This window comes from Neovison vison, chromosome X (assembly GCF_020171115.1).
Source record: "Neovison vison isolate M4711 chromosome X, ASM_NN_V1, whole genome shotgun sequence".
Classification (NCBI taxonomy): domain Eukaryota; kingdom Metazoa; phylum Chordata; class Mammalia; order Carnivora; family Mustelidae; genus Neogale; species Neogale vison.
The window spans coordinates 52,588,417-52,611,804 of NC_058105.1; the positions used below are offsets into that span (position 1 = coordinate 52,588,417).

Genomic DNA, 23,388 nt, shown 5'->3' on the forward strand with positions numbered 1-23,388 from the left:
ATCCTATTTTAAAATTGTTTAAATCTGCAATAGGTCACTATTTTAAAAAAAAAACCCTATCTTTTACATTTGAAAATATTAACAAAAATCTGTGGAACTTATGTATATATTTATAAAGTTTTATATAATATAAAAGGTAGAATTTATATATATATATATATATAAAATATAAACACCCAAATGAAGTGAATATTTACATATTTATATAATGAAGTAGAATTTTTATATATAGCTATATATAACTATAAATATATAAATATAAATACCTGGATAAAGTGAATTACTAAATCATCAGAACTTAAATGGGCAAATTAACTAACTACTACAGCCAGACTAAATTATATAGATTGCTGGTATTTAATCATTCATAAGATTTTCAAAAAGACAAATTCATGTGTGTGTGCGTGTGTGTATATACATATATATATCACCAAATGAATTATTAAATATACACAGTTCTGGGGCACCTGGGTGATGCAGTTGGTCCAACTCTTGGTTTCTTCTCAGGTTCTCATCTTGTGGTCATGGGATCAAGCCCTGCATGGGGCTCCACACTCAGCATGGAGACTGCTTGAGATTCTCCCTCCTTCCCCCTCTGCCCCTCCTACTTATGCGCTTTCTCTCCCTCTCTCCAAAAAAATAAATGAACCTTTAAAAAAATATAAACACATTTCCTACTATATACTCACATTCTGATCTGCACCCATACTTTATTTGCCTTGGTACTATGAAACTAAGTATACTTATCTGTAATTCATTTGTGAGTTTTGAAGGCACTTACCCTTGTCAGAAGCTGTGGTTCATGCTCAGAAATAACCATAAACAGAACAACAACAAAAAAAAAAAACTCCCTGCCTACCTGTAAGTTCAGTGTCTGATGGGGGACATATAAGTAAAGACAATTATAATATATTATGAAGACTACATTCTGATGGAAGTGTCATCTAAACAGAGGCCAAATGAAAAACTAATAAAGGTGTGTTCAGAAAGAAGTTACAAATCCTGTGTCTCTGTTCCAGGAATAAAGGAGTTCAATCTAAAAACAATTTACAGGGAGTGAAAAGGTAAATGACCCTGAGACACACGAGGAAGAATTTAGATGTCCCATGAAGGCAGTTAAGTAGTGAAATATTCCAAGCATGGAAGTACCATAATAATTTACACTTTAGAAAGACAATGCTGACTAGGTTATAGAAAACTATAAGGAAACAAGACTGAATGTACAAACCAGTAAGGATTCTGCTGAAGTCATCTAGGAGATGTTGTAGCACTTTTAACTGCTGAGAAATAAAACTGCATACATCCATGCAATAGGCTGCTTCTTCAATGGTTCCCAAATGCTCCCTGCCTCCTGGTCTTCATGCCCTTGAGTAATGCCTTCTCCACATGTGTATGAGGGCTAGACATACTTAATCATGTACTTCTAATTATGAAATTAGGCTACAAAAGACTGAGTTCCTTTTCACTTTCATTTTCTCTTCACTCCATCCTGGTGTGTGCTCTTTGACAAAGCACTGTCTTTTTTAAGTAGCATTACTGAGAAGCCTTGGAGACAAGGAACTGAGGATAGCCTCTAGACAATAGCCAGCAAATGGAAACTCTTAGTCCAGTAGTCCCAAAGAAACTGAATGCTGCCCAAAATCATGTGGATGAGCTTAAGAATAAGTATTGCCCATTCAAGCTTTCATATTAACACACAACTCTGACAATACTTTATATGCTGCCTTGTGAGGAATCTTGAGCCAGAGGACTCAGCTAAGTTCTGCCAAGATTCCTGAAACTGAGAAAACAAATGTTTGTTCTTTCAAGCTGCTAAATCTTGAGGTAATTTGTTGTGCAGCTACAGGTAACTAACATAATCCACAAAAATAAAATGAAAAATTAACATTCTTTCAACAAGATAGTCATACACAAATATATGAATGTATTTTCAAGGGCAGTGGTCTACCTAGAAGCTTGTGTTAAAATGTAAGTGATATTTTTTATGTTATAATCTTGGATATCCTGGGTCATTTTCCATACAGTATCAGCACCTGATAGCAGGTATGAGCACCCTAATAACAAAATTTAGCTCACACAATCAACACACCTACCCTACAAGATGCTAAACTGTGTTTTAAAATAATGATATGCTCATAGAAACATAGATGAGATTTGTGGTTACCAGACACAAGAGGTAGGAGTTTGGGAAGCTGGGTGAAAGTAATCAAAGGTACAAACTTCCAGGGTACCTGGGTAGTTCAGTCTGTTATGAGACCAACTCTTAATTTCAACTAAGGTCATGATCTCAGGGTTGTGAGATCAAACCCCACATCATGCTCCACGCTGAGCATGGAGTATGCTTAAGATTCTTTCCTCCTCTCCCTTTACTCCTTGCCCTCCATCCCCCTCTTGAAAAATAATAAATAGTAATACAAAAAAAAGTTTAAAGGGTAAAAACGTCCAGATATAAGATAAATTCTGGTGATATAATGTAGAGAATGATGACTATACTTAACCATACTATATTGTATGCATTTTGTATTTCAAAGTTGCTAAGAGTAAATCTTAAAACTTCCCATTAGAAGTAAAAAAAAATTATAACCATGTAAGGTGATATACAGATGTTAACTAAAGTTATTGTGGTAATCATTTTGCAATATATACATATATCAAATCAATAAACTATAAACTAAACTTACAATAATATGTCAGCTTTATCAATAAACCTGGAAAAATATTAAAAACAAAAGCAAAACAAAAAACAAAAATAATTATATAAATGAAAATTATAATAATGACAATAATACCAAAAAGCATAGTTTAAACTTAGGAAAAACTTACTAAAAACCATGTATTACTAGGGGTGCCTGGGTGGCTCAGTGGGTTAAAGCCTCTGCCTTCGACTCAGGTCATGATCCCAGGGTCCTGGGATCGAGCCCCGCATCGGGCTCTCTGCTCCACAGGGAACCTGCTTTCTCCCCTCTTTCTCTGCCTGCTTCTCCGCTTACTTGTGATTTCTCTCTCTGTGTCAAATAAATAAAATCTTTAAAAAAAAAAAACATGTATTACTGAGTAACATATTAAAAAGAATTAAATTTACTCTTACCAACAAAGACTAACGGACTAAAGGGATTACTTATAAATAATGCCTCAGAAAGCTACCACATTTGAATTTTTCTAAGTTAAATATACTTCTTAAATTGGAGAAACTTATTTTCCTTACCTCTTATGCCATGTAAGATCTAGTTTGGAACTGCATTTACTGCCATCAATATATGATTAGAACAAAACGTTAACTCTTTGTAGTTTTATATAGGTGTGTTGAAAATTTCCACTGGATTTTATTATAAATAATTTGCTTGACAAAATAAAACAATTTTTTAAAACTAAAACTAAGTTAGATATAAGAATAATTCTAAATGTGAATGAGTATCCATGTGAATTGTAAGTGCTATAAACTGAACACCTGTTATTATGCATAATCATTATAATATTTATCAGAAAAAATTAATGAAAATGAGGAGAGATAGTCTCATAGCTAAAAAGTGTCATATTAAAATAAACTGTTTATACTGTTATGAAGCTAACTTCAAAAGAGCCCCATGAAAAACTGATTTCATTACTTTGTTTCTTATGTGTATTAATAATATCCTTACCAAATGCATAATGACATGAAGACTGAATTCCTTCATTCATTATGGGAAGAGACAGACCTCAGGTCATAGCAATGCTTCATAATTGATAGATTCTATGCAGAAAGCACCAAAAAAATATTCGAAAACAAATCATTTTATTCCCTCCCATAAACATAGAACTTCCCAGCCTTGGTTTAAGCTCTAAAAACCTGTCTTCAGTGTCAGGATAATGGGATTACATACTTCAAAAGGAAATATAATATATATGAAACTACAGCATTAAGAAAGGATCAGTGAACTACGCAACGCACAAATTACTAAGGACTTAACAGCCATTAAAAGCCATTGTTATGACTCTTCACTAGAGAACTGATAGTTACCATAGGGAGGTGGAGGGCATGAAACAGGTGATGGGGATTAGGAGTACACTTACAATGAGCACTAAGTAATGTACAGAATCACTGAATCTTGTATACCAGAAAGTAACATAGCACTGTATGTGAACTATATTAGAATTAAAATATTTTAAAAATTAAAAATAAAAGTTTAAAGCCATTGTTACAAAGTAAGAAAGACATTAAGAAGAAACCTTGGTTCAAATCTCAGCTTTGCCACCTACTAGCTATGTAAAAAAGACATACTTTATAATCATTCATAGTCTCAGTTTCTCTACCTATAAAACAATAATAGTAGTATCTAGGGTTGGTATGAGGACTAAAGGAGATATGGATTTAAAATGCTTATGCGGCTCTTGGGACATAGTAAATGCTTAATAAATGTGCTATTATTGTTATTAATAGTGATGGTATTAGTGGTAGAAGTAGCACAATTGCCACATGTGAAGACAGAACCATTCTGATGCCTACTCATTTAGAAAGTGAAGATAGATGCCTACTCATTTAGAAAGTGAAGATACAGTATTTTAATTGCTCTCTACAATTACCGACATTTATAATTAAACAATGCTATGCATCTCTGGCTCACAAATACCCTGTTCCCTCTTCTACATAAAGAGGTAAGCGTTTGATGCTAGAACATGCCAACTGGATGGAGGAGAAGTAGGAGACCCTGTTTCAACCAATCCCCTAAAGTGAGCTAATTATCTGCCAGAACACTCTGAACACCCATGAAATCAGCAGAGATGTAGGATTGTACACTTCTGGATCTCTGCGGTGGCAGGAGATCATCCGTGGAGTGGTAAAGCAGAATGGGAACACTCCGACTGAAATCAGAGGATAAACAGAAGGGGAAGGGAGCCATCAAAAGTGCACTCCTGGGTATTTACCCCAAAGATACAGATGTCGTGAAAAGAAGGGCCATCTGTACCCCAATGTTTATAGCAGCAATGGCCACGGTCGCCAAACTATGGAAAGAACCAAGATGCCCTTCAACGGATGAATGGATAAGGAAGATGTGGTCCATATACACTATGGAGTATTATGCCTCCATCAGAAAGGATGAATACCCAACTTTTGTAGCAACATGGACGGGACTGGAAGAGATTATGCTGAGTGAAATAAGTCAAGCAGAGAGAGTCAATTATCATATGGTTTCACTCATTTGTGGAGCATAACAAATAGCATGGAGGACAAGGGGCGTTAGAGAGGAGTAGGGAATTGGGGTAAATTGGAAGGGGAGGTGAACCATGAGAGACTATGGACTCTGAAAAACAGTCTGAGGGGTTTGAAGTGGCGGGGGGGTGGGAGGCTGGAGTACCAGGTGGTGGGTGTTGTAGAGGGCACGGCTTGCATGGAGCACTGGGTGTGGTGAAAAAATAATGAATACTGTTTTTCTGAAAATAAATAAATTGGGAAAAAAAAAAAAAGTGACCCATTGTAAAGTAATACCCTAATACGAAAGTGCCCAGTGGTTGGGGATCAGCATTAACTTGGAGTCTGTTAAAAGCAGTCAAAAACAGCAGACGATCATAAAGGGTAACTTGTGGGGGCACCTGGGTGGCTCAATGGGTTAAAGCCTCTGACTTTGGCTCAGGTCATGATCCCGGGGTCCTGGGATTGAGCCCCGCATCTGGCTCTGCTCAGTGGGGAGCCTGCTTCCTCCTCTCTCTCTGCCTGCCTCTCTACTTGTAATCTGTCAAATAAATAAATAAAATATTAAAAAAAAAAAAAAGTAACTTGTGGAATCAGGTGGTCACAGACACAGGCCTAGGCCCACAGACCCAGGACAGCCACAAAGGCGACCACCAATGCCAGAGAGAGTGCGGCGGCAGAGCCTCCAGTTCCTGATGCCAGAGCCCCCAGAGTTGCACAGCTTGCATCACCGCTCAGGGTGCACTCCCACCGCAGCATGAAGGTACCTGGTGGGCCGTCTCTAGAACCACAGCCTTTTGCACTATGCGCTCACTGCAGGACCACAGTATGAACTGAGCTCCCCACCCGCGCCTGAGAGTGTTGTGTGTGGGCGCTACATGGCAGTCTCCAGGACCTGCAAAGAGGCAGGAAACTCCAGGAACTCAGCGAGATCCCTGGTCAGAATCTCTAGGCAAGCAGCTACCTACAAGACCCTGAGTTCTGAACCCCAGATAGCAGTCCTGGCAAAAGCAGCCACCAGAAACGGGCTCCCTGGACCAATATCGCTCATGGTTTTAGTGGCACGAGAGTGCGGAGACAAGCGGGCGCTTCTGGCTACCGCTGAGATGGTGGCCAGAGACCTGCACTGTCTGTGGGAGGTTACACATTTCAGCAGAGTTTGCAGAGTGGGGAGTCTGTGTTCTGGACCACCCAAAGAGGACCAGACTAAAGCTTCTCACTGAAATGGAGGTCTGGGTGAAATCTGCTTTCCACTAAACTTCCAAAAAGCCACAAAAAGCCACCAAAGCAAAAAAAACTACAGAGAACAACAGTCTGAAAAATCAGTTTCCATGGAACCCAGCCCCTTGACAGGGGGATGGAGGACCCAAGCAAGACAGACTGAAAAACAACGCGGCAGGCCGTGCCCCGAGAGAGCCAGCCAAAAGAACAAGAGGACAAACAACACAGGGTCCCCATAAAACAGTAAAACTCCAATATCAGGGGAAAACAATATATTAAGCTACCAGTATTGCCCTAAAACCGGTATATTTCATACATATTTTTTTATTTTGAATTCGTTCTCACTCTCCTATTTCCTTTTAATTTTTATAACCTACTAACCATCATAACCAGAGGTTTAATATAACATATTCCATAATAACCTTTTAACTTGAACTTTTTTATACATATACACGAATTTTCCTTTTTCTTTTCTATTTTTCTAAATATACATATAGATATAAGCATCAAGGTAATCTACTTTCCCTTATCAATACTACCCCTATATATAAAACAGTTTTAATCTCCCTTTATGTCTGGAAAATTGAGGGCTTTAAAAAAGATATCAAGATACACCCAGTAAGAATCAAAATAACCTTCCTCGCCCACATTGAGGATTTAAAGCCACCCTACCATCTTTTTCTTCTGTCAGTGATTCTGTGTATATGTTTTTGTTCTGGTAGTATATAAATCTTATTTGGAGGTTTCATTTTGGCTGGGTTTTTTTTTTTCCTTGTCATTTACTTTTGTTGGTCGTTTTCTTTGTCGGTTTTTACACCTTATAAATCTTACCTTTGGGGCTCATTCTGGCACAGTCTTCTCTTTTTTTTGTTTTGTTGTCTCTCTCTTTCTCTCTCCTTTTCTCTTTTCGGTGGTGACTTCCAATTGCTCAGAAGTGTTCCAGGGTGTACCCTGCCTGGATCGCATAAATATTCAGGTACACATCCCCTCAAGCACCTCTCACCAAAATGACTAGGAGAATGAACACCCAACAGAGGAAAAATTCAGAGACTGTGCCGTCTCCATCAGAGCTACTGGATATGGACATAAATAATATGTCGAAAAGGGAATTCAGGGTAACAAATATCCAGGCAATAGCTAGGTTGGAGAAAACCATAAAAAGGACAGGACCTCTCCATACACTGTATACAAGAGATCCATTTTGAACCTAAAGATACATCCAGACTGAAAGTAAAGAGAAGCATCTTTCGTGCCAATCAGCATCCGTTCCTGATTAAAACACTTCAAAGTATAGGGATAGAGGGAACATCCCTCAACTTCATAAAATCTACCTACGAAAAACCAATAGCAAAAATCATTCTCAATGGGGAAAAGCTGACAGCCTTCCCTCTGAGATAAGGAACAGAATAAGGACGTCTACTCTCGCCACTGTGATTCAACGTAGTACTGGAAGTCCTAGCAACAGCAATTAGACAACAACAACAACAAAAAAAAAAAAGGTATTCAAACTGGCAATGAAGAAGTCAAACTCTCTCTTCACAGATGACATGATACTTTATACTGAAAACCCAAAAGACTCCAACCCCAAAACTACTAGAATTCATTCAGCAATTTAGTAATGTGGCAAGATACAAAATCAATGTACAGAAAACAGTTGCTTTCTTATACACAAACAATGAAAATATAGAAAGGGAAATTAGAGAATTGATTCCATTTACTATAGCCCCAAGAACCAGAAGATAATTGGTAATAAACCTAATCAAAGAGGTAAAGGATATATACTCGAAGAACTACAGAACACTCATGAAAGGAACTGAAAACAAAAAAAGATGGAAGAGTATTCCACGCTCATGGATAGGAAGAATAAATATTGTTAAAATGTCCATACCGCCTAGAGATCTATACGTTCAATTCCATCCTGATCAAAATCCCAAGGGCACTTTTAAAAGAGCTAGAAAAAACAATTCTAAAATTTGTATGAAACCAGAAGAGACCCTGAATTGCTAAGGAAATGTTGAAAAAGAAAAACAAAAGTGGGGGCATCACACTTTACGACAAGCTGTGATGCTTTCAAGCTTTACGACAAAAGCTGTGATCACCAAGACAGCATGGTACTGGCACAAAAACAGACACGTAGACCAGGGGAACAGAGTAGAGAGCCCAGATATAGACCCACAACTCTGTGGTCAAATATCTTTGACAAAGCAGGAAAATATAATCCAATGGAAGAAAGACAGTCTCTTCAATAAATGGTGCTGAGAAAATTGAACAGCTATGTGTAGAAGAATGAAACTCAAACATTCTCTTATACTATACACCCAGATAAACTTGAAATGGATAAAGACCTCAACATAAGGCAGGAATCTATCAAAATCCTAGAGGAGAACATAGGCAGTAACCTCTTCGACATTGGCCACAGCAACTTCTTTCAAGATATGTCTCCAAAGGCAAAGGAAACAAAAGCAAAAAGAAACTTCTGGAACTTCATCAAGATCAAAAGCTTTTGCATGCACAACAAAGGAAATAGTCAACAAAACAAAGAGGCAACCCACAGAATCAGAGAAGATATTCGCAAATGACACTATAGACAAAGGGCTGATATCCAAGATCTATAAAGAACTCCTCAAGCTCAAAACACATAAAACAGACAATCACGTCAAAAATGGGAAAAAGACATGAACAGACACTTCTCCAAAAAAGACATAAAAATGGCTAATAGACACATGAAAAATTGTTCAGCATCATTAGCAATTAGGGAGATTCAAATCAAAACCACATTGAGATACCACCTTACACCAGACAGAATGGCCAAACTTAACAAGGCAGGAAACAACAAGTGTTGGAGAGGATGTGACGAAAAGGGAACCCCCTTATACTATTGGTGGGAATGTGAGGTGGTGCAGCCACTTTGAAAACAGCATGGAGATTCCTTGAATTAAAAATAAAACTACCTTATGACCCTGCAATTGACTACTAGGTATTTACCCCAAAGATGAAGATGTAGTGAAATGAGGGGCCATCTATACCTCAATGTTCACAGCAGCAATGGCCACAATTGCCAAACTGTGGAAATAACCAAGATGCCCTTCAATGGAGAAACAGATAAAGAAATATGGTCCATAAATACAATGAAGCATTATGCCTACATCAGAATGGATGAATTCCCAACTTTTGTATCAACATGGATGGGACTGGAGGAGATTATGCGGAGTGAAATAAGTCAAGCAGGGAGAGTCAATTATCATATGGTTTCACTTACTTTTAGAGCATAAGAAATAACACAGAAGACACTGGGAGATGGAGAGAAGTGAGTGGGGGGAAATCGGGAGGGGAGACAAACCATGAGACTGTGGACTCTGAGAAAAAAACTGAGGGTTTTGAAGGGGAGGGGGCTAGGGGGTTGGTTGAGACTGGTGGTAGGTATTAAGGAGGGCATGTATTGCATGGAGCACTGGGTGTGGTGCACAAACAATGAATTTTGGAACACTGAAAAAAACAAATTAAATTAAATTAAAAAAAGAACATGCCAAGTGGAAAGGGTGTTATTATCATAAGTTAAATGATATACAGGTATATATGCTGTTCAGTTGGCTGCCTGAAAGATTTAACCCTGGTTTGTTTCCATATATATTAAAGTGTCTAGTACAGAACATGCATACTGTGTCATTAAGATGACAAATTATTTGTTAGGACACCACATCTCTCAGCACACTTTAGCACTATTTTATAGGGGGTGTACACTCAAACATAGACATCTCACTATTTTCAAGTCAATTCTAAGAATTTCCATATTATGAAGACAGAGATGAATTAGATTTTACCACACTTTTGTTTTATCATTGGTTCACTAAATACAGAAGACTCTATTAAGCAACCACATAAGGGTAGGTATTTTCAAACATAGCTAGCAGATTCAATGACTAAGAAACACAATTTAAAATATGATTCTAGGAGCACCCGGGTGACTCAGTGGGTTAAAACCTCTGCCTTCAGCTCAGATTATAATCCCAGGGTCCTGGGATCAAGCCCCCCATCAGGCTCTTTGCTCAGCAGAGAACCTGCTTCCCCTCCTCTCTCTCTGCCTGCCTCTCTGCCTACTTGTGATCTGTCTATTAAATCAATAAAATCTTTAAGAAAATATGATTCTAGAGGGAAAGTGCTTTTACATAAATACATCTTTAAACTCAGTTCCACCATAATTTTAAAGCTATGCTTCACCATTGCAAAATGGCATTTATATGTATCTGAAATATATATAGCTCCTCAATTTTCTGTTATTATTAAAGTTAAATTACACTACAGAAATATATTACTGAAGAAGCTAAATTTTATTAACCTTTTATGTTTATTTCCTTTATTTCCTCCAAGCAACACTAAAACCAAAGAAATTGCTTACAACTTCCACGCAATTTTTATTCTTCCTGAAACCACTAGAGAACCCTAGAAATTCTAATTAGAATTAGCAGTTATAACCTACATATTTTATTATTATTTTAAGTTTAGTTATTATTAACTGTCATTACTTTAATTCTTATTTAATATCACTATTATCTAATAATTACTACAGATTTTTAAGAAAAGTGGTATTATTTTTAGCCTTGGTATTTATATGGCCCCAGATATCATCAAACTGAATACTAAACTACAACACACATATAAATTCTAAGAGTATATTATATACACTTAAAATGTGTGTATTATATACACATGTATTATATACACTTAAAAGTACTAACAGGGGCTTTTGAAGCTGCATCTTAAACATATTTTTTCATTAATCCAGAGAGCATTGGGAGATGCAGTTCGTCACATAGCATCATTACAGTTTGTAAGAACCTACATATTATAATCATGCGAACACAGGATTTGGGATCTAGAATACCTTAGAGATTAAAAATTCATACTAATCTGGAAATCATCATATCTTGCCTAAACCACTGGTGGTTTATTCGCAACCAATGCTTTCCAACATTATCTATCACGTTCCCATCACCTATCCATCTGCCAAAGGCCTCCTTAATAGCTTATAACCAAAATATCATGTTGCTAATGCTTAAAGAACAAAACCCCATTTCCCAGGTATGAAATTTGCCTTACCAGTTTCACCTCCAAGTCCCAACTCAATAGGGTGTGGTTTCAACAGCTGCACCTGACCCAGTATGTACCTCATCCCACCACCATACTTTTCTAATGGTGTCTTCTGCCTAGAATGTCTTTGACAGAGAGAGATCACAGTAGGCAGAGAGGCAGGCAGAGAGAGGGGAAGGGAAGCAGGCCCCTGCTGAGCAGGGAGCCCGATGCAGGACTCGATCCCAGGACCCCAAGATCACGACCCGACCCGAAGGCAGCGGCTCAACCCATTGAGCCACCCAGGCGCCCCGTCCCTATAAAAATTCTACTTAAATTTCAAGGCCCAGCTCAAATTATACCACCTATGGGATTTTCCCTTTCCCTACTAAAATATTAATTGTATTTCCACCCTGCATTCCTGTGCAAAAATATCTATGTTATCATCTAATATAACTTGACTAAATGTAATGTACCTCTTCCTCTCTCCCTCATTAGATGGTAAGTTTCCTGGTGCAGGAGGAACAAGACCTTCATTTCTCTCCCTCCCACTGAGTACCTTTCATATAATCAGTACTCTACAAATATAAATTAAATTAAATGAGATACATTCTCTCCTAAATTAGAAATAATCTGGTTTATTAACATTAAAAAACACTTAAGTAATTCAAATAGAAAGTATAATTTGATGGTAATTTCACATATTAAGTATTTACACATTTAAATATTACAATAATCAGAGGTATTTTAAAACGTCTCCTGGGGTGTCTGATTAGCTCAGTCACAGGTTAAGCACCAGCTCCTGATTGCAGCTCAGGTCATGATCTCAGGGTCCTGAGACTGAGCCACAAGGCTGGCTCCAGCTCGGCAGTGGAGGGCGGGGGTCTGCTTGAGAATTCTTTCCCTCTCTCTACCTCTTTCTCTCTCTCTCCCTCTTCTCCTCCCCCACCACTCTTGTGATCTCCCTCTCTCTTAAATAAATAAATCTTTTAAAAAAACTTGTTTCTATTCATCAATCTGAAGCACTTTGAACTCTTAAGTGAAACATTTTCTTAACACAGACTAGCAATGTTTTCAGTGCATTTAGGAAAAATAAGACATGAGCTCTCCAAACCCTTGCAACAGGAGAGAATTCTCAAGAGATTTTGGGACACTAGGTCTAAGAGCTTTGGAAATAAGCCTTAGAAACAATGAGTTTGTTCCTCCCTCCAGAATGCAACTGAGTGAGTGGCAAGCAACAGCAAAATGAGAAAGAACGTGGTTCCTGGAGATAGGAAAGCTAGGAAAATGTGTCTGGAGTTCACTGGAGCCAGAGCCTCCTGATTTCTTACTGATCCTGCCACCTATTGGCCAAATTATGATACTGCAAGTGACGAGGAACTTGAGCTGTTATAGTAAGTTCAATCAATAGTTACTAAGTGTCATTAAAATAAATGTCTGGAATATGCTATGATGCCTAATTGTTCCTTTAAATGTCCTTTTGAAAAACAAATATTGGGGTGCCCGGGTGGCTCAGTGGGTTAGGGCCTCTGCCTTGGGCTCAAGTCATGATCTCAGGGTCCTGCAATCAAGCCCCGCAACGGGCTCTCTGCTCAGTAAGGAGCCTGCTTCCCTTACTCTCTCTCTCTCTCTGCCTACTTATGATCTTTGTCAAATAAATAAATAAAATCTTAAAAAAAAGAAATAAAAAGAAATCTTAGTAAAAGTAATATTACTGAAAGGTGTTCCTGACCTGCTTTGTACTCAAATACTCAAAATTAGGAAAGTAATAGTACTAGTATCACACATAAAATTCAGAGAATCTGAGCTAAGAACTGGAATGCAGTGTTCTTAGCAGTGAGTAGATGAGAGCCTTTATATAACTTTTATTAAGTTTTAGCACCTGTAATAAGAATTGCTTCTATTGTAACTGACTGGCTCTACCAAGTGCTGGAAATTCTCTTGCTGAATTAATAGCTGTATTAAGTGTCAACAAATAAAGCAACACACACACACACACACACACAGCATCATGCTAAATGAAAGGGAAAGGGGAATTAATATTTGTTAAGTGCCTACTGTACTAAAAACTGTGCTGGGTGCGTTGAATATATAACCTTATTTAATTCTCACAACACTACTAGATAAACATTCGTCTACTCATTTTATGGATGAGAAAATTTAGTCTTAGAGGTTACAAGTATTACAGATGGAATGAAAGTGTGACTCCATTTCTTAAAGCTTTTTCCACCATATCACACTACCTTTATAAACTCTCTCATCGATTTTATACTTACCTCTACGTCTCAAAGGTCATTTTCTTCATTTGTAAAATAGAGTCCAGACTAATCATTTCTATGGTTCAGACTAACTCTAAAATTTCACAAAATCTATGATTCTTGCGGGACTCAATACAAATACATGGATAAGTAAAAAGTAAAAGAGCAACTGCTCAATATAAAATGTTCAAAGAATTGGAGGGAGACGGTCACAGAAAAGTAAATAAAAATTGCCTTTGAATATAATAAAAGCTGTTTACCTTCACTCTGAATGTAAGAAATTAAAATTATAACATGGATGATTTGCCATTTTCACCTGTAGGATGGACAAAGATTGCAGGGAAACAGATACTCATATATATTTTAAGTGCCACTATAGATACAAATTCTTTGGAAGGCAATTTGGTAATATATATCAGAATTATAAATGTATACAGCATTTTATCCAGGAATTTCACTTCTAGACTTTGTCCTACAAACAGAGCTTATGTGCTCAAAGGTATATGCAGATACGCATTCACCACAGCATTGCTTGAAATACCAAAAGAGGCTGGAATTAATCTAAATACCCATTCACTGGGAACTGGTTCAATAAATTAGGATAAGTCCATACCACCAAATTCTATGCAGTTTGCCAAAAGAACGTAGTAGATGAACACAAGGTATTATGGATAACATCCAAGTACATAAAGTAAAAACAGCAAGAAGTAAAAAACAAAAAATGATGAATATACATATGCATCTAGAAGCATGGACTATTTCTAGGAGACAAAGTGAGAAATCAGTAATAGTGGTTTTCTCTGGGAAAGAAGCTGTAAAGCTGGGATTGAAGGGGTAAGCTTATTATGTTCCCGTTTTTCTTTTTTCTGTATATATACTGTGTTATAGGCATTTTTACCTTTTTTAATTTAAAAAAAAGTGTTTATAACAAATAGTCTCTGGAGTCACTGAAGAACCCTTTTAATGTGAAGGTTACTTATAAGAAAAAAAACAAACTAATGCCAAGAATTTCTGAAATGTCAGATTTCTTCTAATCACCTCTATTTCTGTGTGTGTGTGTGTGTGTGTGTGTGTGTGCATGTGAACATCAATCTACAAGCAACAACAAATACAGCCCAAGCACCTCCAATGTGCAAGATATGACAGAACGTCTGAAAAGGAGTATTATTCACCTCTCTCAGTCTTTCTCTCTCTCTCTCTCTCTCAACCTTCCAAAATTCAGATTCTCACATTCTAGAGCATGCTGTGACAAATCATACAAATGAAGGTAAAGCCCCCAATTCCAAGGGCTTGGGCATATGGAATATATTAAATTTAGTTGTGGAGACTCATCCAGACTGAAAATATCATATGCTTATTTGAACTATCAATTCTGCAGTATTTGTAAAATAGTACTTAAAATACCCAAAATTCACAAATCCTAATAACTATGAGATTGAGAAATTACCTATATAGTATCAAAATTACGTGCAAAATTCACAAGAGGTTAAGTATCTAATCATAAACAAAGCACTCTATTTTCAAATCAGTAAAATATACCAAATTTTGATTTTAATCCAGAAAATTTGTTCGTAGGGAAAAACTATAAAATTTCCTAGAAAAGCAAACTGATAAGTAGTATAAATGTAAGAGGAAAGACTATGTACTACTGGCCAAATCTCATTCCAATTTCATGAAAATTTCTAGGCTATTAGTATTCTGTTACCTTGTTTTCCCTTACATAGTAAATTGACAAATTTATTTCCTCTACTTCTCAGTAAAAATAATAATTATAATAGAGGGGTATACTTCACATATTAAGCAATAAAAACAAACCAACATTTTCAGATGAATAGTAATACTTACGAAAAACAAGACTAAAAGGAGTGGTGCCTGGGTGGCTCAGACGGTTAAGCTTCTGAATTCAGCTCAAGTCATGATCTCAAATCCTGGGATTGAGCCCCATATCAGGATTACTGCTGAGAGGGCAGTCTGCTTCTCCCTTTCCTTCTCCCTCTGTTCCTCCCCCACTTGTGCATGTTACACACTCTCTCTCTCAAGTAAATAAAATCTTAAAAATAAAGAAAATGAGCTATCCTCCTTTAGTTGCTGGGTCAAATCATCAGTTTGTGTTTGACTCTATCCAGGGTGGACAAATTATACATGTGTATATATATTACTTGAAAATTTTAGCAAGGCACTAGACTCAATATATCAGAATAAGAATTTATATTTTTAAAAATAAGATGTACCTTTCATCTGGGTAGCAAAATTCAGTGCCAATTTTGCAAAGAGATCTGGATTTTCAAATTTGTCCTCCTTAACTTTTAACCAGAAACAGTTCTCAGATAGTTCTTTCGGTTCAATCTGAAACAAAAATAACAAAGATAAGTTTCCAAATTATTACTTCATATTTAATTCTTCAAAGAATTCAATTTCACAAAGTTCAAATGATAGTTGCTTTATTTACCTACTTACTAAATCAATTTTAGGATCTATCAAAATAAGATTAAACTAAATATTCACTGGGGACGTCCCAAAATTCTATCAGTGTACAGGAAAGATATACAAAAGCAATTAGCCATATAGCTAATTACATTTAAGAAAGCCTTCTATTGGAAGGAATCTTAAAAATAGTTGAGTAAATCCCTCCCCCAACACATATACATTTTTTTCTGCTCTTGGATTTTTAGAAGTGAGGAAACTAAAATTCAGAAAAGTGAATTAATTCTCCATGTTTACTGACCTGGGTGAAGATAATAATCATAAAAAATCTAGCTAACATCTTATATACCTCCTATAATGGGTCAAGTGATTCGCATATATTACTTAATCTAATCATTATAATAATCCCTTGAAATAGGACCTATTATTATCTCCACATTAAAGATGAGGAAATTGTGCCCCAAAAAGTTTAAGTGGCTGTCCAAACTAGCAAAGGGCAAAGATGGGAATTAAACCCAGGCAGTGTTGCTCCAGAGAACTGTGCTCTAACTACTACAGGGAAACTGAAGATTAGAACTGTGTATTTTGCAGTACATTATGATGCTTTGTGTTATATTAGTACCATTTCACTGTATGTTTAAATACTAAGTGAAAGTATCATTAAACGTTTATGCAGAGACAACTGGACCAACAGCATCTGGATCCTATAGTTTCGTGGAATGTACCTAATAAACAATAACCACATTCTAAAAATGTTAGTATCTCATTTACTCTTATGAGCAAAGCATGGGTATATATTCTTAACTAAAAACTGGTTTAACCATGATTCTGGTTAAACCACTTACTATGTAGACACTGTCACATTTCATTCTAAGTATGTTCTTGGTTGAGTCATTTCCCCAAACTGTGGTCTGGAAAATTGTATTTTTTTTCCTTTTCCCTTGATTTCGGGTCAGGCTGTGATCTCAGGGTCATGAGATCAAGCTTCATATCAGGCTCAGGCATGGAGCCTACTTAAAGTTCTCTCTCCCTTCCCCTCTGCCTCTACTCTCCTCACATTCTTTCTCTCTCTCTCAAAAAAAAAAAAAAAGAAAAAAGAAAAGAAAAAAGAAAGCAAAATAACATTCAATAGAAAAAATCGCTTTATATATTACATAAAAAATAATTAGGTTATATCACTACAGAATGCTGCCACTATTCCACACTATCTAAATATTTAAAACTACAACAAGAAAAGGGTGCCTGGGTGGTTCAGTTGGTTAAGTGTCTGACTTCAGCACAGGTCATGATATCAGGGTCCTGGGATTGAGGCCCACATCATGCTCTAAGCTCAGTGAGGAGTCTGTCCCTCACCCTTTGTCCCTTTCACTGCTCATGCTCTCTCTCTGATAAATAAAAATCTTTAAAAAAACTAGAACAATTTTTTTTCTAAAAACAAAAATAGCTATGAAAAAAAGGCTCAATAATTAAGCTTATATTTAAGAATGTTATAGTACTTAACAACACTACAAGAACCAAAATCATGTTTCATTTAGTGATATATTTTATATGCTATTCTCTGGCACCATTTTCACTTTGGTTTTCCTTTTGACTTCTACATTAATTTCGAATTATCTATGGAGTTTCCAATTCGCAAGGTACTAGACTGAAAGATAAACGTAAGATGGTGAACTCACAAAGGAAAGCATGAGTCAGCAGTCATCTTCTCAAGCATTATGCAATACTTATATGCAGCAATAGTTATTCACATATTGAGGATCAACTATGACTGGAAAAGCCAAAATAATCTAGTCATAAAAATAACGGGTCAAATAATCTAGTCTAGTCATAGCCATAATCACCTTTGACCAATTGATTCTCTTCATAGGCACCTCAGGTTTATATAATTTTTTCTGCTTCATCCCATAAGGCAGATCAAGAGGTACTTCTGGGAAAGGAGGAATTCCTCCTCCAAGGGGAAATGGTGGAGGAGGTCCCCCAAACAAAGGTGGTGGTGGTGGTGGTATGCCAATCATTCCAGGTAAAGGAGGTGGAGGAGGAGGGAGAGCTCCTCCAGGTAGAGGTGGTGCTGGTGGAGGTGGTGGTGGTGGTGGTGGTGGGGATGACCCACCACCAGGCAAGAGAGGTGGTGGAGGAGGGCCTGGAATTCCTGATGAACCTGAGAGTCCATGTCCCTGAAACATATGTAATACAATGTTTAAATGTTTATAGTAAAATATAACAACAAAGAAACTTATCAGTAGACATTTGGGGTTTTAAATTACATACACTATATTTAATATAATAACATCAAAGGACTTAATAGTAACTGAAAGAGACTCCCATAGATTTTTGATAAGCATTATAAACTCTTTACAATGACTACTTCTGCTAACACACTATAAAAGTTGGCATCCTTAAAGATTTTGTGAAACACTCCTCCAAAATAATGAAAAAATTACCTTCCATTATAAATATATGCAAAGAAGTACTGAAGTGACTTGAACCTATTAGACTAGCTAGTTTGAATATGAAATAATTAATACAATCATAGATCTGACTCCCTTGGAACCCATTAGTTTGACACAGAGTCTATCTCATAGCACTACTACCATAGCAGTCTTCTAGCACCATTAATTAATACAGAGTAACATACATTTGTGTGGTAATATGTTTATCAATGTTTCTACATCTATAATTTCTTTTCATTGTTATTATAAACCTGAAATGTCAGTAGGGCATTTTTATTTAAACTTTATCTCACTGCTTATAGATGAGAAAAACGTAACTACAAAATGGTTAAATGACTAACCAAAGTTCGCAGAGTCTGAAATGAGGTTAGGATTTGAATGTGGTTCTTCTTACACCTAATGTACTATAGCAGACTATTTCCTCATGGAGTCACTTGCAATGAAAAGAATTAATTCACACAGACTGGATTATGAGGACTTACTTCTTACTTACTTCTACCACCCGAAATTAACTTCAACCTCATTCTCTAATGATAATGGATAACAAACGAAGGACAGCTTCTCATTCCAGTCTACTTTTTAAGTTAATCTGTACTTGTTTCTTTAAACCATTACTGGTCAGAATGGTTCACTTCTAATATAAATGAACATGAAAGTGAACTTGGTAATTATAAACATTCCTAAGAAAATCCTACCAATGAACAGATGTATTCATAATCAAGATATGACATTAGATGAAGTGAATGAAAAGTTTAAAATTATAAGATTTTTTGGCATAATGTTATTTTTATTTGGGGGGAAAAGTCTTCTTATCTTTACTAATGTGAATTTCCAAGTTGGAGTACTTAATTATACTAACTAAACTTGGGAATAGCTTTACAAAATAAAGTTGAAGCATATTTTAAGAATAATCAATTTTAAGGACTGACCTATTTATAAGATTAAAAATTAACAATCATAGAATCATGGAATTGTTTCTCTTACTATTTAATATGAACTGTCCAAATATTTTATTCATATTTATGATGTTTATGTGTGTATACACATATATGCAATTGAAATATTTTTACACTCAACAAATGATAATATTCCCCTGGAATGTAATCCTGTCCTGAAATTAGTAAGAAATACAGTATTCAAAATTATTTTCATTTATTTTAATGCAGCAAAATTATAGGAAACATTTTTACAATCTGGATTGAGATCAAAGAAATTGTGGAGAAAATCAAAATAAGTTTTCTGAAAAGTTTTAGAAATCAGAAATGACAAGTTTTATGTATAAATGGATATGCTGAACACTTTATTTTTTTTTAAAGATTTTATTTATTTATTTGAGAGAGAGAGACAGTGAGAGAGAGCACGAGCGAGGAGAAGGTCAGAGAGCGAAGCAGACTCCCCATGGAGCTGGGAGCCTGATGCGGGACTCGATCCTGGGACTCCAGGATCACGCCCTGAGCCGAAGGCAGTCGTCCAACCAACTGAGCCACCCAGGCGTCCCATGCTGAACACTTTAAAAGGTAAAATGTATATCTTATTTTTTATTAGAAGAGCAAAATTATAAATAAAATCTTTTAAAAAATAAATAAAAGAGAGCAAAATTATATTTCTTAACATCAAATTTTTATGCTATTAGATCCTATCTATGATACAAAACGTGTGGAGCCATAAGATTGCTATCTCCTTTTTTTTTTTTTTTTAAAGATTTTATTTATTTATTTGACAGAGAGAAATCACAAGTAGACGGAGAGGCAGAAAGAGAGAGAGAGAGAGGGAAGCAGGCTCGCTGCTGAGCAGAGAGCCCGATGCGGGACTCGATCCCAGGACCCTGAGATCATGACCTGAGCCAAAGGCAGCGGCTTAACCCACTGAGCCACCCAGGCGCCCCAGAATGCTATCTCTTTTAACAGTTATTCAAGTTAAATGCATGTTTCACAAATTTAATAAAGAATATCATATAAATGCCACCAGCTTTTAAAAATCAAATAATTATTAGTCATTCTCTTCCCCCTCATGAACAATTAGAAATGCAACAATTAAATTAGGCTATGACAGAATATTGAGAATTGAGTATGAGAGTATGAGAATTGAATATAGCTAATGAATAATTTAGTATTTGGCACAATTGTGGGTATGCTAGAAAAGACTGGGTGACTCTGCATTTTTACAGATCAATTAATTTAATAATAAATTGTTATTATGCAACCACTCAAAAAATAGTAAGGCCCTGTACTAGAGTGACATTGAGATCACCACTTCTGGTTGGAGGGAGGCAAAAACAAAAATAAAAACGGAGTTCTCAGCGATATGGAAAGGGAAGTCATATCATACATAAAAGGATAAAGATTTAATGAAAAATTATCAAATATTATAGATAAGTGAAACAGACTAAGGGAAGCAAAAGGCACTGTGCTGAATAATTTTGAGTTCATCAGTGACTTCTGAAGTAATTTCTCAGTAGACTGATGGATACAAATGTAGTCCATCTGTCAATATCCACTAAGCATGCAATATGTAAAGAGGTGTTAGGAAAACAAAACGAACAACAACAACAAAAACACAGGCCCCAAATGGCATCAGTTAGGATGATTCTCGAACCAGAGATTAATACATAATCTAACTGCAGTTTCAAGAAATAGTCTTAAAAGGTGAATCAGGAACTTTCAAATCAGGACACCGTAAGTCAGCCACAGAAGTCCTCTCCAACCAGGCCCTAAGGGAAAGTGGCAGGGACTAAATGATATTTTCCTTTCCCTAATAACTTGTTGCCCTACCACCTTTCCACAAAAACCTTTCATTTTGTAAAACCCCTTGGAGTTTCCCTTTGCTTACTAAATGGAATGATGCCAAATTCATAAATCATTTAATAAGGTCAACTAGACCATTAAAAAATTATGTAGTTGAATTTTGTGTATTAATGAGCATTTTTTTCTTCCATTTTATTTTCTCAATCATTGTTTTCATCAATGGGCTTTAAAGGTTAAAATGCATGGTAAAAACCAAAAAGAAAATGCATACATAGAAAAAGGACATTTTTCTACCAACACTGGTAATCTCCATTTCTTTTTTTTTTTTTTTTAAAGATTTTTTATTTATTTATTTGAGAGAGAGAGACAGTGAGAGAGAGCATGAGCGAGGAGAAGGTCAGAGAGCGAAGCAGACTCCCCATGGAGCTGGGAGCCCGATGTGGGACTCGATCCCGGGACTCCAGGATCACGCCCTGAGCCGAAGGCAGTCGTCCAACTATTTAAAACATTAAAAGTGTGAGGGTGTTTAAAAATAAAAATAAATAAAAAAGTGCTGAGAAGACTTAATCAGTTCTAAAGTTTAGACCCCATAACTAAGAACTTGAGTGTATACGAGTGCTTTTCATCATAGGTGATGGAGTAAGAAATGCAAAATTTCTAGGTTTTTGAAATTATGCATCCAACTTTTCAAATTGTCAAAAAATTTTTGTCTCGGAACAGTATTGATTGTGTAATGTAGTCCATTAAAACTATTTAGGGAAGTTTAAGCAGCTTACACCTTATTTTTATACAAACAGTAAAATTACTTATTGTCCTGGAAAATTAAACCTGTGGAGTTAGTTCAACTAAAATGCAAAACTGCCAGAAAGTCTGGTTCTGGTCACATTTTTACCTCCATCTAACAAGATAATTTTTTACCATCAAACTCACTGTGACATGACATAAAGTCTGTATCTTCATTCATTACCTGGGTTCGAAGTTGCTGGATTTCTGTTTCAAGTTCTTTAATTTTTTCTTCTCTTCTTTGAAGCTCAGCTTGAGCTTCCTGTCGAGCTGTAAATTCTTCATCAAACTGCAATGATCACCACCATAAATGTACACTTAATAACATAGTTTTGAGAAAGTTTTAAAAAACTTTATGCATTAAGTAAGTGGAGTGTCTTTTGCTTCACTGAATTCCCAGGTCATTCAGAAAATCAAAGCTCCAGATCTCTTTCATAAATAACACTTAAGCACACCTGTTGGAGTGGGTTACTGAGTATGGTGTTAGTAAAGAGGAAATATGGAAGCTACCAAGGTTAAAAAACCCATTATCAGAAAACAAAAAAGAAAGAAAGAAAGAAAGAAATTATTTTTCTAAAGATTTACTCATTTATTTTAGAGAGAAGTGTTTAGGGAGGGGAAGAGAGAGAAAATCTTCATGCAGATTTTCCAATGTGCACAGAGCCAGACTTGGGACTCCATCTCACCACACGAGACCATGACCTGAGCAAAAACCAAGAGTGGTACGCTGAACCAAATGACTCACCCAGGCACTCCCCAAACAAAATTTTAAAAGGGTGGACTAAGAAGTTTCTCTTCACATATAATGGGAATTTATATTTTTTTGTTATTGAAAAAAGGTTTCAGAAATATTTTCTTAAATATTTCATCCCATACAATTAACTTTATCGAATTAGAAAATGAAACCTCTTACACTGGTGGTGGGAATGCAAGTTGGTGCAGCCTCTTTGGAGAACAGTGTGGAGATTCCTCAAGAAATTAAAAATAGAGCTTCCCTACGACCCTGCAATTGCACTCCTGGGTATTTACCCCAAAGATACAGATGTCGTGAAAAGAAGGGCCATCTGTACCCCAATGTTTATAGCAGCAATGGCCACAGTCGCCAAACAATGGAAAGAACCAAGACGCCCTTCAACGGATGAATGGATAAGGAAGATGTGGTCCATATACACTAAGGAGTATTATGCCTCCATCAGAAAGGATGAATACCCAGCTTTTGTAGCAACATGGACAGGACTGGAAGAGATTATGCTGAGTGAAATAAGTCAAGCAGA

General features: G+C 36.3%; 1 protein-coding gene across 4 annotated transcripts in view; it reads right to left on the reverse strand.

Moving 5' to 3' along the window:
- The window catches only part of DIAPH2 (diaphanous related formin 2), a 980,408-nt gene that overhangs the window by 682,022 nt on the left and 274,998 nt on the right, over positions 1-23,388 (reverse strand). For all 4 annotated transcript variants that reach the window (XM_044235543.1, XM_044235542.1, XM_044235544.1 and 1 more), the window contains 3 exons: positions 22,299-22,403; positions 17,979-18,311; positions 15,945-16,059 (listed from right to left, as the gene is read on the reverse strand). In XM_044235543.1, the coding sequence (XP_044091478.1) occupies positions 15,945-16,059; positions 17,979-18,311; positions 22,299-22,403 (553 nt within the window). The remainder of the gene's footprint in view (positions 1-15,944; positions 16,060-17,978; positions 18,312-22,298; positions 22,404-23,388) is intronic.